This window comes from Xiphophorus maculatus, chromosome 9 (assembly GCF_002775205.1).
Source record: "Xiphophorus maculatus strain JP 163 A chromosome 9, X_maculatus-5.0-male, whole genome shotgun sequence".
Classification (NCBI taxonomy): domain Eukaryota; kingdom Metazoa; phylum Chordata; class Actinopteri; order Cyprinodontiformes; family Poeciliidae; genus Xiphophorus; species Xiphophorus maculatus.
The window spans coordinates 11,909,381-11,934,753 of NC_036451.1; the positions used below are offsets into that span (position 1 = coordinate 11,909,381).

Consider the following 25,373-nt stretch of genomic DNA (forward strand, 5'->3'; position numbering starts at 1 on the left):
ACAGTCTGTGACATGAGCTGCACCAGAACCTCGCGACAGAACATTTGCTGCTGGACTTTTTCTCTGTTCAACAATCAAGACACTGAATATTCGGGATTAGTCGGCATGTGAGGGCTAAAACAGTGCATTAACTTACAATCGTTGGATCCCATGCTGATTAAGTCATCAGAGTCCACATTGTGAACAATGGCTGCCTTATATCCAGCTTTTTGTGCATTGAGGACCTGAGTGGAGAGAAAACATTGTGATGAAGGGAAAACACACTTTTGTAGAGGAAATCAGAGCACTGTTGATTAATGAGTTACAATTAATGACAGAAAAATCAACTGTAGCATTCAAGTTAGGGATTCCAGCCAAGAAAGTTAGAGTATTATCAACCTAAACTTTAAAATCCAATATGGATGCCATTACAGATGGGCAATAATGACCTAAACGTGTATTGAGATATTTTGTGGAATCCATTATGATAACCTTAAGTGAGTATTAAAAATTGTACGCCAGTTTTTTCCAGGCAGAAGATTGTACGGCTGGTGGTGGTTGCATTGGCCATTCTCACCAGAAATTCAACACTAACTGGGATTTACGGTTTACTCTACAGGCCAACTTTAAAATAAAAAAAAGTTTCAGGTCTGCTGCATCATGAATGCAAGGAAAACTGGCACAATGACGAACTTTGCACCTGTACGGCTGTTTTTGCTGCTCTCACATAGAGGAGCTACAGTATCCTGTTAGTCATTGTTAGAGGAGCTCTCACACAGCAGATGTGAAGAAGGAAATAGGATGTGACAGCATAACCTCACAATGAATCATTGTGTGTTTTAACACAAGGAAATAAATGTGGAGCTGAAACCTTTTCTCTATAAAACCCAGAAGAAAAATACCCAGAACTGATTTAATAATAAAATAATCGGCCAGTTTATGCAGAGGTAGTGTCCAACATCAGCAACTTCAGCAACTTGATCATAGATATCAGGATATACTTTTTAATTTTATGCTCTAATCTTTGTTAATCTCTTTCTAGTTAGTTGGAACCTTAAGATGGATGTTTAGCATAAATTGTGGCAAATTGTCTGGGAACCTTTCAAAGGTGACACAATACTTAGCCATATTTAAATGTGAAAGTACACTTGGACTTCAGAGTCATTGTAAAAATCCATTTAGCATAAATATGCCATAAAAACAACAGATCTACACAGATCAGATCTGTTCCAGAGTCAAAGCTGGACAAAGTCGCCTTGTGCAACGACACCATAAAACACAAATGAAAGTAGTGATTGATAATATTTAGCCATAAAAGACAGCAGAGTTGGATTCTTTTTTTTTGTCTCTATCATAACCCTTGTGACTGAAGCCACAGAGGAAAGGCTGATGTTAATCATTACTCAGAGTCTGCGTGTCGCCTTCCTGCTGTAAATTAACACACAGAATCAGACGGGGAAGGTGAGAGCAGTGTGAGAACAGTGAGAGTCTGCGCCGCGTCGAGAACAAAGCGAGAGAGACGAGGAAAATCTCTTCAGTTTGAGTCGCACTGTAGGATACAAGTGTCGTCTGATGTTTCTTAAAAGACAAGGGTTCTCACTATAACCTGGGAATCAGCTGTGTGTGTATATGCATGAGTCCAAGCCCTGCAGTTCAAACAAGACTCATTGTCCTCTGCGGCGATGCGAAGAAATCCATTTAGACCTGCCGGGTTGAACGCTGCGAGCGTATCGGGGCCTTCATGGACGCCAACAGTCCGGCCTTTTGTCTGCTCCTTGTCAGGCTGATTTTATGCACAGGCGTACGTGAAGCAGGGCGTATGGTAGTGGCTGTATTGTTGTCGCATGTGTTTGCCTGTGAGGATGCTTTGTGCGGATGCATCAATGGCTACTAGTGTGTGTCTAGAGGCAGGCCGTCTGGACAAGAGAAACACACAATAAACCATGTCTGGACGCATTTCTGTGTGGCTGTTTAAAGATGCAAAGTCCGACGACTAGAGAATAATTTATGCACGAAAAGGCTATGAATTTAAAAACCTCTTTTTATGAGAAATTGCTTTTATTTTATATAATCACAAATGTGTTTAATGATTATCTTGGTAAACAGTATGTGGACCCTCTCACTGTTTTTCTCCTGTATTAGCACCTGAAGTAATTTACCTCAAATCTTATAATGTCACCAGCTTTACCCAGAGCCCAGTCTTACAGAACCTGTCCGAAGGTGATTAATAAACAACAACTTTAAAAATTCTTAAAAATATAAAAAGTCTGGGCTGATCCATTTGTCTTTTACTTGTCTTTTAGGAGTGTGATAATGGAAGCTGTAAAGTTTCACAGCATAAGCGTAACATCTGTTCACAGCTGATAGTCTGGTAGACTTGGTTGGACTGGGGACCAATATGGCAACTTTGTTTCAGTTTTCAGATTGGGAAAAACCTAAGAAATGCTTTTTTGCCAGTTTTTTTTTTTACAAAAACCTTTGCATCTTGTGCACCAAGAATTAAAAGAAAACTATATGAAAACCTCTGAACAAGACATGAGTCCAACTTCCTTCTTCATGAAAAGTAAATAATGGAATGTCCTCAGATTTCAGTGGTTCTGTATGTTTCTTTTGTCTTTAGTGAAAGAAAACAAGCCATTCCTCCCACTAACACAAGACTCTAGAACCAGACAAGTTTGTTTTGGTTGTATTTACCCAGAATGCAATGCACTATAATCCGCTTCCTGGGTTTAGAGAATTCTCTGGTCCACCTATGTATCCGAACCGCGCCAGAGTTCACTTCAACCGAACCAAGACCTAAGCTATTAGACGGACCAAAATTAGCTTTTCTGGTTTTCATCAGAGTTTGACTTCACACTTTCCCAAATGAAGCAGTCTTTCTAGAATTCAATAAAAGTGGACAAACCCTTAGTTGTGCTGGACAGATCCAATCAGACTTTCTTCAGGTCTTTATAATAAAAGGGTTTACTGAGCTATTAACTTTACATACCAGATTTTATCAAGTTAACAAATAATAATAATAGTAGAAAAAAAACAACTAAAGCTTCCATGGTATCCTCACCACTTGTTAAATTAGCCCACTTGTCATATTTGGCCACACACTGGCACAGCCGGTCCTTTTAGGGGACTTTACAGGAAGAATGAGGATCTGGTTCTGGTTTCAGGCTGTCTGGATGCCAGTTTGTGCTGCAGTGAGTCTGACTGGGTTCTGCGGAGAAACTCGACCTCTCCTGCCGGCTCACACTTGTGTTTGCATGGGCACAGATAAGCACATTCTAGGCATTCCTGAGACGAATGAGAGGGAAGAAACGGAGAGAGGAGGAAAAAGAGACACGAAGGCCACCGGGAAGGAATAAAAGAAATCAGCCAGAAATACAAAAACAGGCTAATTTGGAAATCAGGAGAGGAGTTTCATTTCCACACCATCAAAGCATCATGATGAAGACAGTTATCTCTTGTAAATATAAATAACAATATTATTTTAAAGGATTCCTTGTTTCACACAAGGAAATATGTTTGTGCTCTAATTTACACATGCTACAGTTCAAATGCTTGCAGAAAGTACGTCACTGTATCTGTAAAATGAATTAACAAGCATAAAGCCATTTGGAGTTTCCTCATGCAGGGGACACAGCTAACATGTGGAGGAAGGTGCTCTGCTCATATTAAACCAAAATTAAACGTTTTACCCAATATTCAAATTGTTACATGAGCTGCACTGTGCATAAAACATGGTGGTGGCAGTATCATGGTGAGGGAAGACTTTTGCTTAGCTGGAAAAGGGAAAGCGGTCAGCGTAAATGGGAAAATGGAAAGAGCTAACTATACAGCAATCTTAAAAAAGTAAAATACATTAAAGTGTGTGGCTGTACAGTAACATGTGGAGAAGCTGTGAAAGTATGAATATTTGCTGTGTTATTTATATGTTGTGTTAATCTTTGACATTTTTCCCTTCTAAGTGAATGAATGCCAGATATTTTTTTAACTGACTGTGACCTTCAAACTATTTGCTACACGTCCTTCTGGCTGAATAAAGCTGCTGTCTTGCGGCCAACAGCAGTCGACTTTGCTGTATCGAATAACCAGTAACTGTGTGGAAATGCTAGGCAATGTGCTGCTGAAGACAGGAGGAAAGAAAAAAAAACATGGTTCTACTCAACCGTATAATGGAAAGGAGGCATTTCAAAGTTGTTTCTACTGCAGGTCAGTGCACTTTCGATCCTTTTGGCGGATGTGTGTGTGAGTGTGTACAGCTGGTCTGTCTGGGTCGTCTCAGGGAACCAGAGTAGGAGTTTGAATCCCTGTTTTTGACCCGAGTTTGTTTATCTATGTACCAGATGAGCTATAGATAAATTACATTGTATATATCTCAACCGTCTGATTATATTTGGTTTATTTTAAACCAGGATCCATATAACACCGTGTGGAAACAAGACTGCTGATAGCATCACTAACTACTGCTGCATCACCACGCTCTGTGTGTGTGATTGTGGGTGTGTGTGAGTTTGCAGTTCTTTCACTGCTGTGTGGAAATCTGCTGCCAGCAGTCTCTTAATGCAGCGCTGCAGTTAAAACAAACAGTTTATCCCTCCTTTTCTACCTTCCTTTTTCATCCGCTTCCTGGTTGTTGTTTTTTTTTCCCCCAGAACCTGTTCAGTTCAGACCACACGGAGCTTGTGGCAGTTCTTGGTCAGGATTTGCATAAAGCAGGCCTGACCTCAGCTTTTTGTAAATGAGTTGAAGTAGCACAGCAGATGCTGGACAAATCTCAAAACAAACTACACCTTAGCAGACAGAAACCAGAATCTAACCACATAACAAATCAGAGCATTTTCTCTTCTCTGTTCCACACTTTCATGTTTTGTCTCCTCTTCTCCCTCTAGTTTTTCTGTTCCCTCCCTCTCCTTTCCCCTCTCACTCCGTCTCTCTTTATGCCACACTTCCTAGGTAATTTCTCCTTTCCTCTCTGCCCATCCCAATCCTCAAACTCCACTCTTATCTCCCTTCATCGAAAAAAAAGTTAAATTCCCTTCCTCGTTTTCTCATTAGCATCGGTAAATCGCTCAAACTACCGTCTTCTTCAGAAGTCTGCCCAACCCATCTTCCTGGTTTCAGCGACGACCAACCCCCCACTGTGTTTCAGAGGAATGCTGGTTGGGTCTTACTCTCAAGGTCCAGAGACGGTTGATTAGATAAAGGGTTCAATAAAGCTGCAGGGAGGGGCCACGGGTCCTGATAACAAAGCACAGCTGTAATTCATGCAATGCACCGACGGGGTGTTGAGAGAATAAATGTTTGAACTACAGGTGCAATAAAGATAATTCAAGCTCCCTTTATTGTTGCTTCCTTCTCATAGTCAGGTGCATGCCAAGCCAGCTCTGTGCCAGAGTTGTACAGTCTTTATCAGGTCATGCTACAATGACAAAGTTCACTTTCATTAGACGTTCTTGAAACGTACCAACTCAAGTAGTAAGGATATTTTTTGGATGGAAAAATATGAAAAGTGTGGCGCGTATTTGTAATTATTAGCCAATAGGAATAAAATAGTAAATCTGAATTTCACTGTAGCTGCAATATTGTTTGGGTGCAAATCTAGTCAGTGTCATTTGAGTTCAATCCTTGGGACGGATTAAAGTGTGAGCATCTGAGAACAGAGCATTCAATAATTTCACTGAACTGATCCAGAACCACAAAGCATTCTGGGGGATGTAGGCAGAGAAAAAGCTTTAACCGCTCAACGTCTCACAGCCGGCTAAGCCAAGTTGGCGGCATCAACTAACTCACTCACTCTTTGGTTACCTAGCAACAATCTGCTGGTCCAACAGCAGTGTCACGTTTTGCCCCCAGACCTCATAACGGCTCAAAAATAAAAAACAACAGCATGGAGTGAAAACTCAATAATCAATAATTACCGACATCAACTGATATGAAATGCTTGTATCATGATACGTTGTTCAACCATGTCGTCCTCCAGACCTAGATTGGTCTCTCTTAAAAATTCTGCTAAGAATACGACGACGTCTGCAGCTTTAATGGAAAAATACGGAGATGTTTCTGAAGGACAAATATATTTTGAGCGCTTTATGTTTTTGCGCCTGTGAGTCTTGGAGGTCAGAGATATCAACTCTGAGCCGTTTGTTGCCACAACAAATTGCAAAGACATAACGCCAGCCCAGAAAGAGAACCACCAATATGAGATCTGTCCAGGTCCACCGTTTTCTCACAAACACATTTCTTCAGCGAGTCATACATCCAGTCAGCCGAAGTCATACCCTGTCATAAGACTATGAGCGTGTGCAGGAGGCCATATCCTGGTCTGAGTGAAGACAGAAGTCTCTGTGTGTGTGTGTGTAGGGGTGTGGGCGTGTGTGTGTGGAACAGGGAGGGTGCTAGGGGCGTTAGGTCACTGCACTGCAAACAGGCTTCGCTATGAAAAGTATTTCACTGGAAGGAAGAGCTGGGAAAGAAGAGTGGGTTAGAGGGGAAATCACTGGCCTCAGGGCAGATGCTGACACAGTTGCCCTGCTGCTGGTGAAATCAAACACCCTGGCTGACTTAAATTGATGAGCATATGACACCGTTTCATACCTGTGACTTAAGTAAACTAAAACTGAGGTGTTGTTTAAAGACCACTCTCTGCTAATCTACATCTTTCCAGTCCTGCTTTATCTGCTGATAACAAACTAAAGAGGAAGAATCTTCATGAGACGGTAACTTCAAGTGAGTTAGGGAACTTTGACCCACACCTTTCTGGGATTTCTTCTCTTTCTCTTTGACTTCTGTACCAGCAGAAACTGGGCGGTGTGCTATTAAACTGTTGGTACTTTTCACCTAGTCGTGGATTATTTCAGAACAAGTACTCTGTTGTCCTTTTCCCGCTCAGGTTAGCCTTCAACTTGTAAATAACAGAATGTGACCTAGATAGATAAGCATCACAGTCCCATAGCAACAATAGGTATAAAGGTGTAAACATGTCTGAACTCACAGGACTGGTCCAACCAGTTTTCCACATCATTGCACTCATTTAGTTTTTACAGCATTCTTCAAAGAACCATTACCTTCTGGATAAGTAAAAATAAAGTGGAAAATGAAAAGGATATTACTTTTTTTAAAGTAATATCTTTTTTAATAAATACACAGAATGAAATAAAATAATTTTGATCCAAGGTGCCTCAAACTGTGGTACGAGAACCACTTGTTGTACTCGGATCACCTTTATCACCACTAAGAAGAAATGTATCCACTATTCAAAAGGTAAATGTGGAGCTAATTAGCCAATAAGCTCTTTCTTTCTTTGCATTTCATTTATTCAAACACTAGAGCAACAGATTCACTTACATGCCTTGTACTGTATGAAATATTAAATGAGACATAAACCAGGGGTACAAATAATCAAAAATGCAACTGTCAGGATGTTTTAAATGTACACTATTATGCAAAATTCACTTTTTGCATGTTTCTGTGCTTCCATATGGGAATCTCCTGCTTCTAGAAACAGTCAGGCAGAACTGATCGGGTGAAATCTCAATATCTGAGAAGGATTTTCAGTATTAAATGTAATGAACATGTTTTGTATAACTCACAGACCTATCCTGTAGTTTGGTGGGAGATACCGCAGACTTTCACATACAGAAAATTTCCGTTTAGTTTAATTAGAAATTAAAGTATCCTCCATTGCAATATACAAATGGATAATGAATATTTTAAGTTATGTCATGTTTAAATGTTTTGAAATGAGTGTCAGTATTAAAATAAAACTTATTATTGATACTTTTTACAAAAGGCTATGGCCAAAATTATTCATACTTATGACAGTGTTGGATTTAAATTAAAGTTTTTATTAAAATCTAAATTTGCGAGGGGTGTGAATACTTTAGGCTCAACTGTGGGTCTAACCAGGCTATTATTCCTTTTGTTCAAGTAATGACTGCCATCTCCTCTGTTCCTGTAACTATAGAAACTCATCTTGTTGAACTGATGGTAGCTGCAGAAGTGTCAAAGTAATGTGTTTGTGTAATTTTTAAAATGTTGCTCCCCTCTCTATGCAAATGCTTATTGAACACACGTGCAGAAACCTGAACTGTGCAAGCCACACAACATTTCTCATCCAGTTTTAAATCTAACTACATGTGCATGTTTCTTTGTGAACAATGTTGCATCAGCACAAAGCGCCTTGCCGACTGAATCACAGCACGACCAAGGTCTCAAGTTGGGAAATTTCCACCAGAGGAAAAAAAAAAGCTCAGCAATCCGGTAGGTTTTTTTTTGTGTGTGTGTTGTTTTTTTTCCACACGGCTATTATGCAATATTTTTTTGCACTGCGCTTCTAACGTATAATCATTCATCTTTGCAAGACAGAACAAAAGAATGTTTTGGCTAGCAAAACGAGATTGAATGATTACACAGATCTTGTATCCGAGTACACCGTTCTTACTCATTTCTAAATAACATTTATGCTGTTGTTGCACATGTTTTCTACACTGATATTCTGTATTGTAAATAGCCTTTTTCTTTTTAATGTTCAATATGAATATTATGTAAATTTTTGAAAAACGTCACAATGAGATTGTGAGTCAGATTCATTTTTCTAATAACCGCACCGTATTTTTATGTTATAGTCTTGGGCAGTATATGATTATTACTATTATTGTTCATCTTGTTTATTATATATATTGTTTTAACACTTTAGGAACTTTCTTTTGTGATCCTTTATATGTGATGCTGCTATTACACCCAACTTTCCTTTTTGTGGTATAATAAAAGCTGTTTCTATTCTACAATACATACAGACAATATTAATATATACAGATGTGCCGGTGCGTCTGTCATTAAAGAGAAAACGGAGCTGAATGGGTAAGTCAACAAGAAATGCACGGCTATTAAAACAGGGTGTTGACTTAAGGGAAATTGCAGGGGGGAAAAAAAAGCTCTGGAGTTTCCTGTGCGACCCCCTCCCTCCATGTCAGAGAGGTCACCACCGAGGCGCTCCCCCAACACCTCAAAGAGTCCCGGCCATACAGGAAGCTCAAACCCTCACCCTCTGGAATTGTTTCAAAAAGAGCAGCCATGAAGGAATGCACAAAGAGTGATTATTAACATCTCTCTAATTGATCCCTTTTGCTCCCTCTCCATCTCTAACACACACTCCTCGGCATTTGACCTCACACTGGGGAGGGCATGCCTGTAAAAGTCTGTATGCATCTTCTGATGTACTCCCCCTCCCCTTAACATGCAGCCATACTCCATAGAGGTGAAATGCTAACACTTTAAGGAAGGTTAAGTGGGTTAGCGTGCTTTTATTGGCCATTACGGTCACGGATCCATTAAAACGCCATTGCGTCTGGATGCTGCTGAAGGACAGAAAGAATATATCAACATAGTGAGCTTGTTGGAGCGGGGGTGGGCGACACCCCTGGACTAAACACCCACACAGACAAGTGGCTCTTCTCAGTCAAGATGGGATCTATTATCCCTTTGTTTCCCTGCAGCTTCTGGGGAAACAGATCCCAGCTAAGAGAGGAGAAAAGAGGAAGGAGGGAGGGTTTTCCTTTGTATGGGGTGTGTGTGACTGAAAGGACGGGGTGGAGGGTCGACAGCGGCATGGTAGTATCAATGTGTGAGCAAGAGATGGCCAACAAGAGTTAAGGCGAGGGACAGGCAAGATAAGAGGAAAAAGGAAAGCGAGTGATGGAGAAACAAAGTCTGCCATGTGAGGAAGGGAAGAAGTGTGTGTGGATGTGTGCGTCTAAGAGAGAAGAGCTGTTAGATTGTAGCTGTGTGTCCGTGTGATGATGCCTCCAGGTATGACTGATCATTATGGCAGAGGCTCAAGCCAGATCTCCCAGACAGACTGAAGAGATGCAGAAATGAATCGGGGGGGGAAAAAAAGAGATAAAAAAACAGAAAAATTCTTCCCAAAAAGAAACAAATCTGCAACCAGTTTTACCTTCACTGCAACTTGAATTTATGGCAACATTTAGAGCCAATTAATTTTTAAAGACTCACTATTTATAGACTGAAAACAACATTAGGAGAATAGATCATGACTGCAACTCCTCTATGCAAAAGCATCTACTTAAACCAATTTCATTAGAGACAATCTGAACCTTTAATAATTTTGTCTCCTTGTCGTACTGAAGCAGAGAAAACTTCAACACAGTGCTTTGTAAAAGTATTCATGGTTTATTAGGACCGTATATGAAAACAGGGCTGATTATATGCAGCTCCTGTGAGTCAATATGTTGTAGAAAAACCTTCCCCTGTAATTGAAGCTGCAAGTGTTTCTGATATGTCTCCAGCTTTTAAAACTGAAATGTTATCAATTTCTTAGCATAATAGCTCAAGCTCAGACGGACTGGATGGGTAGTGTCAACAAAGATCAATTTTTGAGTGAGTCTTTGTTGGTTTTAGGCCTGGACTTTATTATTTAGCATTTAGCTTCATCCACCCCCCAGCATTATGCTGCCACCACTATGTTTCATTGTGGGGATTATGTGTTCAGGCCTAAAAGTTCAAGTTTGGTCTCATCTTACTCTTTGTTTGCTGAACACCCACACATGGCTTAAACCAGGTAGTTGCGCTGGGTTTTATTTAGGGGTATTAGAGTAAAGGTGGGTCCAATTCAAAATATTCATCCACTTTTATTATTAACTTCTTTAATATTTCATTAAATCTCGTTGAAATAGATGTTGAGACTTTCATTCTTGTAGTGTGAGAAAGTTCAGGAGGCAGGAATAATTTCACAAAGCACTGCATCGGCCCAGATCGGACCAGATCAATACCGATATGTTAAAAATGACTAACATCAGCCAATATTTATGTTAATGCTAATACAACATGCATCCATAACTATAAAAATTATCCAACGGAATCAGTGACCTTCAGACGACTGTGATTTTGTTTAATTAGAACCAGATAGGACGCATTAAACTGCTCCACAATGGAGGGAAATGCCGACGTGTCACACAGTTCAGCAAGAAGCTAAAAAGACAAATCATGTGACAGAAATGTTGGAATGTTTTACAACATACTGAACAAAAGTCAGCCAAACTTTCTTTAAAAGTTAATCAGATGCTGTTGTTGACTGAAATTCATCTTGACAGTATGAATTTCAGTTTTAGATGGTGTCAGTTTTACAGACACCATCTACAAGGTAAGATAAACAAAGCTACTTTATTGTCCATTAAATGTACATAAAGTGGCCATTTTCCTCTGGAATATAGCAAGACCATAGAAATAAATCCAAAGCAAACAAAGCACTTTAAACATGTACAGACTCACACGCTGTCATTTATGTGAACACACAAAAAAGAATAAAAAAAGGCAGAATGAATATGAAAGAAAGGAAAGGAAGAGAATAAACTTTTATCACATCACATGAAAGTTGTTGAAGGTTAAAGAGCCAATCAGAGGCAGGTCAGAAAGCGTGCACAGTTATGTGGAGTCTGGTTACACTCCAGTCCAGGAAACACATCACTGCCCAGTCTGTCAACATGTTTCTGCGTTTGTGTGATGCAGTTCGACCTTATAAGGCCGTGGCTGCAACAGAGTGAAATAACAGCAAGGCGGAGAAGACAAAGAGTGATACGGTAAATAAAAAAAAATGGAAAATGTTAGACTCTGTGGATCAGACTCAACACAGAGTGAAGAAAGCGAAAAGAACGGAAGTGGAAAAGTTCCTGCTCAGAGAGAAAGAGTGAGCAGGAGAGCTGGAAAGCAGTTCAAAGACAGATCCCAAGCTTCTTATTACTCATCTCAGCTCTCACTATTTTAACTCCATCTTTCCCTCTGTTCTTCGTTTTTTTTTCCTCACTGTTCTGCCATTTAGTTAGAGAACTGAAAACCGGTCTTTTGACACAGGTAGTTTGAAGCTCCTGTGTGAGGAGTCAGTTCTCACAGTCACAAGACAATTCACAAGGCCCAGGGGGGATTTTTTCCACCAAACCAGTTCCACCACTGGATCTTTGTTGGCACCACTTCCAGCAAGATTAAGCAATTCTGCACATGAAAGGTGCAGACTTTTACCTGTGTGATGGCAACAGGAATATTTTATCTACAGGATAAATTAACACAACTTAAGTTGAGTGAACAAGAAGTATATCTGCCATTTGAGTGTGCTTAAAAAATGGCTCATTATTTTGGATCACTGCATAGTGTAGTTTTGTCTTTATTATGGTTTAAGACAACAACTCATGAGGAAAAAAAACAGGTAATGACAAACTTCTCTTGAAACTGTCACCATAAATCACCCTGAGGCTGATTAATAATGTTTCCAAATTCCTCACTGTAAGCCAGAAGTATTGGTGGAATTATTTACCTCCGTTTATTGCATGATTACCCTTACAATCATGGTTTTATAACTTTTATATTTTTGTTCTCCTTAATCATTCAACAATCATACAACAAACGCCTTTTACCGCCCATGCTGTCAGTTTCACATCTGATAAAAATGTCTCCAACTCCTTTGACCGCAGCATTAAAAAAAAAAAAAAAAAAAAAAACTCAGGAAAAGCCAGAGAGGCAACAGAATGAACTGGACAATCATGCAGGAAACTGTATTTAGGGAAATGGCCACTTCCTGTTTTCCTGCCTCAACAAGGGCGATCTGTGAGCAGACTAACTCAGAAACACCACCTGCTGATACGAATGAACAGAAAACCAACACAAACTGTTCTATCAGGTTTTAGCAGCCTTACTCTATAAATTCACAGCTGAATAAATAATTTTTACTCTAGAAATTTTTGTCAGTTTTATTCATTTTGGTTTCAAGGAGGATATATTTGAATAAACTGCTCAAGACACCTGAGTTCAGATGTAAAGATAAAAATTGATACGTCTGGGAATCATGCTGCTGGCATTTCATGAAAGAGGATTTCGCAAAAAACAGCAAGTCTGAACTTGGTACCTTCATGTCGAAGTTGCAGTCGTATCGCTTGATGAGGACGATGAAGGCGCCCGTCAAGTTTTCCCTGGGAGGCGGGTCGAGGGGCTCACACGCATTTTCAGGTCGGGCACCGATCAGGAAACCCTGTGGGAATGACATGAGTGCAGGTTAAGAGGAATACTTCATCTGTCCCTGTTTATCTGCACATTTTCTCCCCAATGACACTAAAGAAAGAATTTTTTAGATAAAATACATAATAAAAGAGAAAATGCATAAGCAGCTGTGCTTATTGTTAAAAACTCATGAAGGATCATTTTAGTATTGTAGAGTAACATCTAAATGAAGCTAAGCAGTTGTTTATTAGCGCAATTACAGGCTTTATTTCAAACGTATGTAGGAACATATAATTTGCAATCAGATAATTTAACTAAAAACATTGTTAATGTTACTCTTATAGAAAGCCGAGTTTTAATCTGCAACTTGGCTTAAAAAGAGATAGAAATAAATCTGGCAAAACATGAAAGTAGATACTTTTCAAACCAAACTAAGAAAAACTACACATACGAAATATTGTTAGCTTGATGTCAATAAAGCTTTTGTTCATAGATTTTCCTGGAAAAATTCAGACTCTTCCATTTCACTATCACAGCTCCTCTCTGCGACTTCCTGTTTTTGTCCCATTTGCAGCTACAGCTTTGAAGAGAGTGATGAGGAGATAGAGAGAAGATGAGAGAAGAGGGGGCTTTTTGGTGCGATGCCGTGATCAAGAACAAAAGGAGAAACAGCAGAGAGACAGAAATGAGACAGTTCTAGAACGACAGGGGAGAAAAATAAGATAAAAATAGTTAAACCAACTCAACAAAACAACTCTCTACAGTCTAAAGAGGAGTAAGGTGTTATAAACAAGAGAATAGAGTATGGCCTAGTGTTAGGAACATTTCAAAACCTCAGCCTCGCTTATGCAAGTGTAACTAACACCAGAGGAGGACAGGAAGTGTGGATCGCAGTGGGACTCTGCGTCTACCTCTCTCTTAGAAAGCTGGGGCTTTCAAACCTGGCACAACAAACTGAGGAGTCAACTCTTTCTCTCACACACATAAGGCCCGCGTCAGCTTGCAGCAAACCCATTTCCTCTGAGCACATCTGGCTGGATGCCACACTGACGTAGTACTAGCAGCAATTGATTAATGACCAAAGTGATGCATCGCATTCGCACAGCCGTCTGTAACCCAGCAGGAGGACGAAATCTGCACCGTGTCGCTGTGGTTTAACTTGAGCAAAACTTGAGATATAGAGACTACATTCTGCAGGAAATGGAGAAGAAGGAATGTGAGGAATCACCCAGTGCCTACAACAACATCACCTCTGGGTGCCTCCAGTGCAGCCGCTGCTAAATGATGTCACTGTGCCACTGCCTTACATTCCTATTCCAAACAAACCAAAAGCAAGAGTGCCCTCTGTTGAGGGAAAATAAATACTGAGATGCACATGCAAACACCGCAGGATGCAGAGACAGCATCAGGCTGAGAGACAGGAAGCTAAAGGGGAAGGAGGAGCCATCCTGGAAACAGACTGGGAGGAAGTTTCTTCTTCTTATTCAGTAAAGATATTAACTTTAGACAAACACTGGGATAAGCATGGCACATTAAGCCTAACGAGGTAATTAGAGCCATACAGCATTACTTAACTCTAGAAATACTCATGAAGCTCATGAAGTAAGCTTTCTCTGCAGCTTCTAATGAACAAATCAATGTATCTGAGAAGGCCAGAGTTTAAGGAGCAGATAAGTGACAAATGCGTGACTCGTGACAGCACCGTGTCCAAGAGATGAATCATTAATCTATCCATGTCTAAAAGGCAGAAAAGAAAAGCATAACTATTTGAGAATGAAACGTTCAGCCGCAGTTTGAAAATGTTCTTATCTGAGATCAAATTTCTACATGTTCTGCTGTGATCGAGTCATGAATCCGATCTTTAAGGGTTATTAACTGTAATTGTGCTGCCTGTAAGATCTGGAGAGACAAGAACTGAGGAGCCAATCGTCTCACTGCTATCAGCTGCAACGAAAAATAAATAGATAAATACAAGAAACTGTTTTTTAAGGTTAACACCATTCTGTAGATAAATATTTAAACACAAACTTGAATTCTGTGATAACTCATTCTGTTTTAAAATGTAGCCAAAGTTCCACTACATAAAAAAGATAATTGCTAATATATTAAAAAAATAAAGTCGTCTGGGTCTGGTCCAATTAAAGTTAAGCCAAAATAACAATTACAGCAGGACTGTCACTCTTCTGCCGATGCCAGAGTCGTTTTGTGCATCACTAATAGATGTCCTGTCACCAGATTCTCCCTCCTGAACCTCGAATCTCTGCAGCTCCTCCAGAGTCACCATGGGCCTCTAGCTGCTTCTCTGATTGATGCTCTTCTCGCGTACAAGGTCCATCCATTTAGGTAGACGGCCATGTCTTGCTTGGTTTGCAGTTATGTTGTTTTATATCCTAGTCCTGTTATAAACTTTTACGTAACTTTCTGCCTGACCTGTGTAGAGCTGCAACTAACGTTTATTTTATTTGATCAATTATCCTGATAATTAATCATATAAACAAAGTTATTTAACCACTGCATCATGCAATACAAACTACATTGCATGATGCAAATAAAAAAAATCCCATTCATTTTTTTAAAAAGAAAATGAAACTCAAACATGAGTGTGTTGTCCTTTCAGACCCTTTTTTTGAGTCCAGTTAATCGACTACTAAATTAGTTGACCATCATTTCAATAATCGAGTCATTATAATTAATCCGATTAATCATTTCACATCCAGACCATTCCTGTGGGTAAGTGTTAGGTTTCTGTTCATATTTGTTCTTTTTTTTATGCATCTATCAACTCTAAAGAGGAAACTTAGAAAACTGGCTTCACTGGACTTTATTGTTTAGAGACAGTAAAGGGAGCTGAATCTTAATGAATGCTAATATATATATATTTTTTATTTCTAAGTCATTCTGCAGTTGCAATGTCACAAAATGTAAAACGATTTATGTGATATGAATGCTTTATACCCACAGAGCTGATAAACAGAGGGGATTTCATGTTGCTCCGTCGCTCCACAGGCGAGTGAGAGGAGGGGAGGATTTCTTCCAAATGATTTCACAGGGATTACATTTAATCCTGTCAGAGCGATGCACCCTATCAGGCTTGTTTGAAGCTTTGCTGCTAGTTGGAAGACTAAAATCAATAGATTTGGTTAGATTGCTGGAGGACTGACCGAGGCTTCCTGAGAGCAGGTTAAGAGCTCGAGCGACCTCAGGCTCAGATTAGTTGATGTTGGGATCCATAGCAGACTGCATGCACACAGAGTTGCAGAGCTCGTCTTTAGACGCTCGTACAGACCGTGCACTTAGCCAACAACAATAATTATATGACTGCACAGTGTCTACATGACCAGGATGCTTCACGGGCCACAAGCCCTCTTACTGAATACCTTTATGGGTGGGAGGAAGTGAATGAACGTAATCTGAATCATGTTGTGTCTGGGTTATAGTCTGCTGAGAAAACATGGATGGAGAATGAGGACATTTTTCTGGAAATCCCCTAAAGTAGGTAGAAAAACCCAGCGAAACCATAAATAAGACTTGATCACTTGATCGGGCCAGGACTGATCCCCCACATTCACTGCATGAGCCACTTAGTCAAACCACAGAAGCGAAGTGTTTGATTTTGTAACTTCTAGCGAAATTGTTTAAAACAGGAACAAACTAAACACTTCCCTCTGCTTTCGTTAGCGCACACAGATTCCGAGATTCACAAAAAACCTTCTCTAGAGACAATTTAGTATAGTATCTGTTAGCATCACATCACCACATTTCCTTACAGTGAAATCTGAACCTTATGGAAAATGACTGGAAATCACCAGCTGGGAAAAAAGGTTTCACTTTAAAAAAAAAAAAAGTACAAAATGGTAAAAAAAAAAAAAAAATGCTTCTTTGGCTATAAGCTGACCTATGCCCTAGTACAGTGGTTCTCAAATGGGGGTACGCGTACCCCTGGGGGTACGTGGAGGTACTGCAGGGGGTACGTGAAGCTTTTCAAAATATCTTTAAAAAAATCAGTAGGCTCCTCATAATAAGTCTTGGGAAAAATTATTTTGTAAAAAGTTCGATAAAATATAAATGTGTGTTCATGCACTGAATTTTATATTCAGTATTTAGTTTCAATATCCTTTAAAATAAAACGGTTTGACTGGTTTTATACCTTCCTGGTGGTCACCGTCTTCTGTTTTTCTTTTTTGTTTAACCATGCAATGTTTGCAATATGGATGTATTTGTCAGGTTCACTGATATAAGTTGTTTGGCTTTAATAAATCAGACAGTGATTTTACAGCACTGTACCTCTTTTTAATTCCAAAAATGTTTTGCCCGTGTCAGGGGGTACTTGACTAAAAATATATTTTTAAGGGGGTACATCACTGAAAAAAGTTTGAGAACCACTGCCCTAGTAGAAAGTATACCTGGCATGTTGGCGCAGAGAACTAAGAATTTCCCTCCAGATGCCCCAGCAGTTAGTGAGACCCACAAAAATAGGAACTGGTCCATCTGTGCTGGTTTCCAAATGTGCAGGTCTATAATCTATAATGGCAGCTGACCCTGGCACTAATGTCCGCCATGTTTTCTTCAGCTAAAACACTTATACTAATAAATTACTGGGATTACACAAGCAATCCAGAGATCCAGACAATTATAACTTTTCTAATTTTCTCTCGTGGAAGACATTCATATAAACTGGAAACACGGGCCTTTCACCGGCTCTCGATAACCTTGGATAAAAGCAAGAGTCAACTAATGCTTTTATATCATATGGTATAATAACAAATGCAGGTTTTACCATTTGTTATTATACCATATGTAACTTTATTTAATCATGACAGAATGATACTACAAGTGTGTTTTTAGCATTTTCCACAAATATTAAAATCCCATGTTGGAGTGAATGAGTTATATTTAGCTGGACTTAGTGCAAAAGTGTGTTTGGTTGTAAAGGTTGCAGACGTAAAGGTTGCAAACTGACAAAAAGCAGAACAGAAGAACTTGCAAAAACAATGCCCCGCTTTCTGTCCAACACCTGGTTAATCGCGGCATGCAGCTGATGTGTCAGAAACATCTCCCAGCAAAAGCATGAAAGGGAGGAATTTCCAGGCTAGAGAAACTTTTCTGCAACAACCAGTTCAGCTGGAGTACAAAGCTTGCTTAAGTGAGTAGAGGTGATCAGGTCATTTTTGTGCTTTTGCCAGAACAAGAAAAAGAGACACGTGACTGCTGCAGGCGCAGAACGGCAATAATGACTCGCTACTGACTAAACTGTTTAAGTGCTTTCACGGTTTGAACATTTGACATTTCTCCTGGAATTGAAATGAATTCACTTATTTGCACACTTGAGCAGGAAGCTACAGAAAACCCAGGATGACCTCAGGGCTTTTTGAGATTTCACGCCTCAATTTAAATATAATTGAGCAAGAAATGCCATTAGTGCGTGAGCAGAACTGGCTGCCGGAATTGCAGTGTAGTGAAAAAGTATTTTCCACCTCACAGATTTTATCTGTTTTAGTTTGAGTTTTGCCATACACAAATGTTTAAAGTGTGGCTACATCTGGCTTAACACTAACAGCATTTTAGAAATGTCACAATGACACTGAAACAGGGCGGTGGCAGTGTGATGATCTGGGACTACTTCAGGACCTGGACGACTTGGTATAAATATCGGAGCCCTAAAATCTGCCTCCTAGCAGAAAATCTTGAATGACAAAGTTTAGCCATTTGTGCTCAAGCATGCTTTAGCTATGCATCAGACACCAAAGCATGGCAACAAGTTAAGCATAAGTGATTTAAAAAATAAAGACAATAAAGGTTTTAAAGTGGCCTAGTCAAAGACTGGAATTACATTTAAATGAGATGGTGTGTAATGACCTTAAACAAGCTCTTTGTGCTCCAAATTGATAGAATAAAATTAATTCTGCAAAAAAAGGTGAGAAAAAATTTCCCCAGAGTAAAAAAAAGTGTGAATTGGTAATATAGAAGTAGACCGAGTTAAAAAAAAAAAAAAAACCTGGACCATTTGAAGCTAAACAGCAAGTCAACAGTTTGCCTCATTGTTTGCACAAAGCTTTTCTGTTTGTACTGTCACCATATTGAGTCTTTTCTGTGTCAATTTGTCTGACACTCTGGACTCTGTGTGAAAAGCATAGTGCTGTTTTTAGTCTGCATGAAAACAAAGGTCTAAGATCAAAACTATTTAATTCTTTCATGTAGATCAAGTGAAGCAAACCTTAAAAGCATTTACTAAAAAATGCTACTGAGAATCACTGAGAAATAATAGTAACAGATGCGGTTTGATTTCTCTGTCCCCTTCCATATTTACAACTTGTAGAAAAACATTCAGAGAGAAATCTGACTTTTGGGTTAAAAATATTGTATTAAACATTTATTTTGGTTTATTTCACAATGTTTTTCCTACCTGTTAGTAACAATGTCTTTAATAAATCAGTGTTGCTAATGACACAAGCTTTTAAAAAGAAACCTGTCAGACAGTCAACCGTTTTCAGAACTGAAAGAAAGCAAATGAATAGAACGGAAACAAAAAAGACCAAATCAAACATAGTTCTGCTTCAAGAGGATCAGGATTATTTATAAGCTGTGATTTTATAGGCACTGTCTAATATAAAAACACCTCAAATCAAGCGACTAGCTTGATTTTTCCAGGTGAACGAGACCTTCATGTTTGCTTTTACGCCGAGCCTTATCTAGAACACCCGTAGAAATTGGGAACTTAAACAAATCCGATGTTTCTCAAGGAAATTTTTGCAACAAAATCAACTCGCCACCTCTGAAATCGCAGAGCATTGTCTATGGTACTCTAGAAAGTTTTCAGCTTTAATGAAACTATTTCTAGAAAAACGTGAAACAATTACTTCATAAAAGAAACGTTTTGCATCTAAACCTAATTATGCCAGCAGGCATAATTAACAGAATTAAAGTTACCAATAAAACGGTTTGATCTGGCGAATACATTTGGTGAGTAGCACAGGCCTAGAGCTGTCTGGAGCAGAGGCTGTGCTGACTGTAAACACAGAGTTGTGCAACTAGAAACAGGAAGGGCTCTGTATGCAGCCATCTTCCCTGTGGGGAATCATCAGGAAATAAACAGGCTCGTGTCGTCTTGTGATGCCGAATGCTTCTCTGGAGATTAAAACAACTGTAAACTTACAGTATTATATTACAATAAACTTTTAGCAGTTCTTAGTAAAGAAAGTAAATATCCAATACACAGCCTTAAAAATGATTCACAGCTCTTGGGAGATTTTTCAGATCTTGTCATATTACAAACACAAATCCTTTGCTTTTTGCTGGGATCTAATATAATAGAGCAACAGACAAAGTAATGCATAACTGGAGGACAATAGTACGTCACGTGTAGGGGAAACTAATACTGCAAATCACCCTAAACCAGAAGTTTGAAACCTAACTTTTCCTAAACATGTCAAAACCATGAGCATTTTTTAAGGGATGAACCAATATGAAAACACAGATTTTACGACTCTAGGCAAATGTCCTCCATGACCAGAAAAAAACCAAAAACTTTCCTTCTCGAAGTTGATTTCTGGGCTACATTGGACAACAAAATGTTATTCCGTGCAGCTGTAAAAATCACAGACTGTGACAGCCTGATGCCAAACGCAACCAGACAGAGACAAATATAGGCAGCAAGTGAAGGGAGTAATTTTGGAAACCCTCAGACACCTGAGCAGCGAGTATGTGTGACGTTGAAGCTTTTTGTCCCTCCGAACAGCAACATGAGGCCAGAGGTAGAGAAAGGAGATCGATGAAACACAGAGATTAGAAATAATTTAAAACGGAAAACAGAGAGACTAATCCTATTGTTACGCAATACTAATATTCTCCCACACATAAACAAACTGCATTGACTGAATGATAATCCTTTTTGTTTTTCTGGGTTGATGTGAGTCACTTTCAAACTGATTGAAGTAAAAAAAAAATATCCATGAGTATTTTTGATCTGAGAAAGAAAACCTGGTAACAGGATGGTCATGTCATGCACTTTAGATAAAGGTGTTAACTCGCTTAGGCTTCTTCAGATGTTCAATCTATTTATAATTGAAAACACAGAGAGAAATGAGCTGTTGACTGGGAACAGATGACTTTTATATTATTTATAATATTTCTTCTTAAGAGCTGCCAGTCTGTACTGACAGCATTTTACAGAGTGTAAGCTGTTACTGGGGAGAAAATTAGATATGGTTGATACCAGTTAGGTGTTAAAAATTAGGTCAGAAGAAGAAAAGATGTGAAAAGTTGTTTAAAATGAAATTGTGTTTTTTTATGTTCAGACATGTTCCTTCAGGCTGCAAGAAAGAGAGAGGAAAGCTTCCAGGAAGGCTAAGTGAAATGCAGCAAAGTTGATCTTTTTTATGGTTCCTACCTCTGTTTGAAGCATGTTAAAATTGCAAATGTGGACGGCCCTTACAGATCTCAATTTATATAATTATATTTATTTTAAAGGGGATGCACCCAGAGATTGCTTTTTCTTTTTTATGCTAGATGTGCTAACCTCACCGGTCCTTACTATCAAATGCTAAAGAAAGTTTGTAAAATCCATCAGCAAATAATTTTGATTTTGTTTTTAAAAATAAAATAAAAAAACAGTTTTACGACTGCTCTCTAGTATAGACAGACTTTTGTTTTAATCTTCCCTTATTTTATACCTTTAATTCTTGGAATAGACAGATTAAAGCTTTACAAAAACTATAGATCAAAATATCAGCCACAAAATCCCTGTGAGTGCATCTGCATTTACAATTATCCATCTGATCATAAATATTTTTCTCCACTTCACAGGTAATGAATCCAATGAAACTGTATACTTGGAAAAAAAAAAGTGACAACGCAAGACTTTCAAATTTAAAATCATACCTTGGTGTCATTGCTAAGATTATAGTTTACAACACACATAATGATGATAAACATTGCACACACTAATTTGTTAGTGTTACAAACTGTGATTGTCCAAACACCAACAAACACAAAACAAGGCATTACATATTTCTCCATCAACTTGTCTATTTGAATGAAAAGCCTTTTTGTGCAACATCAACAAGTTCTTGCCTGTGGGAATCACTAAAATGGCCAGCTTAGATAGCAGACATGAATCACCCCCTCTGTTTGGGAGCTTTGTGGATCAACTTCTGTGAGGGCTGCTAATTATGGGATACAAAGAGATCCAAACAACAAAAACAACTGAACAACAACACATTGAAATTAAATAGTTTTGACTCTCTAATGAAGCTTTCTTAAAGAGAATCTGAAGGTTTCTACACTTTCTCAAATGTCACCATGGAAATTTTACAAAACCTTTAAAGGTTTACTTTAGGAAGATACCCACCGTTACGGCATTGAGTTTGATTGAGTTTAAATGTTGGAGACTTTGAAACCTTCAGAAAAGCATTAAGGAAATAATAATAATAATAATAATTCAATAAATAACCAATTTCACAATTCCACATGTCCAGACACACCATTGTAGCTTCTTCCATCTGTTTTTGTAACATTCTGTATTTTTAAACGTAAAACTTTAACTTTGTCAGATTTTTATCTACAGCTTCCACAAATCACGAAACAATACAACACTGAATTATGTATCTAGTTTGTATGCGTGGCAAAGAGTTACTTTATGGCTTTTGAGGCACCTTAAAAAATGGATCAGCATACTTATACTTGTAAAATCATGACTTATGAATAGTTATTTATCTGACACTTTTGTGGCTAAAAACCCTGTTTAAGAACATAAAGGTCCAGTTCAGGAAGACATAAAGATAAAAAATTTAAAAAAAACTGTGAAATTATCCTTTTGTGATTTTGAATGTGTGTGCATTTATTCTGTCTGATACTCAAAAATCACAACAATAACTGACTTGGACCAAAACCTGAGTTTTGATGTGGTGAATCAAAGACAAAGAATATTACCTGAATACAGATCAGTTTAAAAAGATCAACTTATTTATTTTATCTGCATCCATTAAATCATTGATTAAAGGAATTTAGTCTGGGCAGATTTAGTCAATGTTTCTAATTTTATAAATGGTAAATAAAAATATTAAATATGTTTCAAGTCTGCAAGGGATCCCCGAAACTCAGAACTGATAAGAACAACAGCTGATCCTCAAACACTCACCTTAAGTCCATCGCTGGGGAGCCGGTAGCCGAACCGAGCAGGCATGTCGTCGAAGGTTTCGGTTTTGTTATCAAAGGAGTACTGAAATAAAGCAAAAATAAATTCAGTATTTAAACACAACTGCAGCACAATGACTGCTCAAAGTCCTAAAACACAACAATAAATTAGCTATTCTAATCTGATCAAAAATAATGTCAATTTGTGTGTTTTTTTGTATCTTGTATTCCTTACAGCAGTGATGTCGGCCTCCACTGGCAGGAGGTTGAGGAAGGCGAAAAGCTGGACGGTGAAGATGGTGTAAACCTGGGTGGCGGAGAGCATCAGCATTCCCAGAGACAGCAGCATTTTGGCATCACCTTACAATCCCCAGCTTCTATGCCACTCGCTCATTAACATACAAAACCAGAAGCACATATACTCAAATGGCCACGCAGACTGGCCAGCAGCAGGGCTCCCTGATGTCAGCTGTGGTCGTCACACCTGAAAAAGATAGAAAATACAGGGATATTTGTGTAAGTAGAGTGAGACGGTGTTGGCTGCTGCAGCTTCCTGTCTGTCTGTGTCAGGTGACCTGCTTAATGGGAGCTTGGATGTCTGAAAGCAGCGCTAACGGTGCAGCTGCAACAGTAGGTATTAAAAATGTTGGCAATCCAAGGTTAGCACAACATCCATAAATGTGAATAATATATTTTCGGTAAGTTTTATCTATATATAACTAACCACAAAAGTAAGAAAAACATGTTGCAAACCAAACTGTTAAAGAGACACATAAAAAGCAGAGAGAGAATGCTAGCAGTACCAACTTTAGCAAGCTTTCCTGGATGAAAACATCATATGCAAAAAGACATTTTTTATTTCCTGAATGTGGCTTTTCTTTTTCTTATTGGAAAAACTAACGCCAACCATTTAAAATACTATTACAATTCTAATGATTTCTTATTACTCCTAGCCTGAACTCTGCCTTCTTATAATTATATGTCAAAGACACACATGAAAAATCATTTCACTTATGTTTAGTACATATGTTATGATTATCGAGTCTGCTGCTGATATTCAACTGCTTGATTGTCGTACAGTTGATTGGCATTCCCTATATCTCCTGCATAACAAAGGCTCTATAATAGGGAAGTGAGGACAACAAGGGTCAAATGATGACTGAACATCAAGTGACCGTGATCACATTTTCCAAAGTAACGATGAGATCACGACCTGATTACTGAAAGCCAACAGGGGAAACCGCAAATGACAAAACATGGCCATAAGTCTAAACTACCATTAAACTAAATCGGACATTAATAATTACACGCGTGTCGGTGCAAATAAATTGATACAATCACAATAACGCTAAGCATTACATGTTCAGGACAGTACTTGTGCAAGAATCAATTTACCCTCTTAAATTGTTGATGTCAGCGACCAAAACAGAGCAATTTAGCATAAGGCTAGCACAAGCAGCTAGCCCCCTTCTGGGTGTTTACCTCTTTTTCTGCACGTATCTTTGCCTTTTCCAAGAAACTACCAGCTGTCTGCGGCATTACAATCTTTTACTGCGCATCGCGTTAAGGAACAAACCCAAAAGTGATGACAACAGATGCTACACATTCCGTTTGGACGAGGAGCTCGATGAGTATGACCATAAACGTTACAGTTTAATCCTCGCCGTTAGCTTCTTTTCCCTTCTCATGTGAGAGCAACAACTTCCGCCCCCTGCGGCGATCCACCCTCAGCCTCTGATTGGACGAAAGTCCCGTCAGTCATCCAATCCCGGAAGAGACTAAGGACATAAACAGATCCACGTGACACGCTAGCAACAATCCGCTGCCTTTTGCAGTCTCATGAGCTGAGTGAGAGGTCGATATTTGACCATCAGCAGACCTGATCATTGTAATAATTGATTCATTTAAGATAAAAGCAAGAATTGCTCAATAATTGCACGTTACTGTGAGGGCTTACAGTACAACAAGAAGAGTAAAAAATTAACCAGTGAACAATGAGTTTTAAATGTTTAGCACGATCTATAGAAAATAAGATGCAACTTCGTTATTTGGATATATTAAATTGCATTAAATTGTTATTATTCAGTACATTGACAATAACCTGGGGTGAATAAGGACATCATTGATAAATTGCGTATGTTTCTTTGATTATCCTCTTCTTACCTGCTTTAGAAGGCAAAGGTCACAGCTCCAACATAAACTAATCAGACACCCGGAGAGCAATAATAAGGACATCATTGATAAATTGCGTATGTTTCTTTGATTAT

The 25,373-nt window shown here is 38.8% G+C and overlaps 1 protein-coding gene across 1 annotated transcript in view; it reads right to left on the reverse strand.

Moving 5' to 3' along the window:
* The window catches only part of rnf13 (ring finger protein 13), a 35,812-nt gene extending 10,999 nt beyond the window's left edge, over positions 1 to 24,813 (reverse strand). The window contains exons 1-5 of the mRNA XM_005800310.3: positions 24,589 to 24,813; positions 23,342 to 23,590; positions 23,111 to 23,191; positions 12,884 to 13,006; positions 137 to 224 (exon numbers count right to left, since the gene is read on the reverse strand). Of these exons, the coding sequence (XP_005800367.1) occupies positions 137 to 224; positions 12,884 to 13,006; positions 23,111 to 23,191; positions 23,342 to 23,455 (406 nt within the window). The 5' untranslated portion in view covers positions 23,456 to 23,590; positions 24,589 to 24,813. The remainder of the gene's footprint in view (positions 1 to 136; positions 225 to 12,883; positions 13,007 to 23,110; positions 23,192 to 23,341; positions 23,591 to 24,588) is intronic.
* Positions 24,814 to 25,373: the final 560 nt, after the last annotated feature.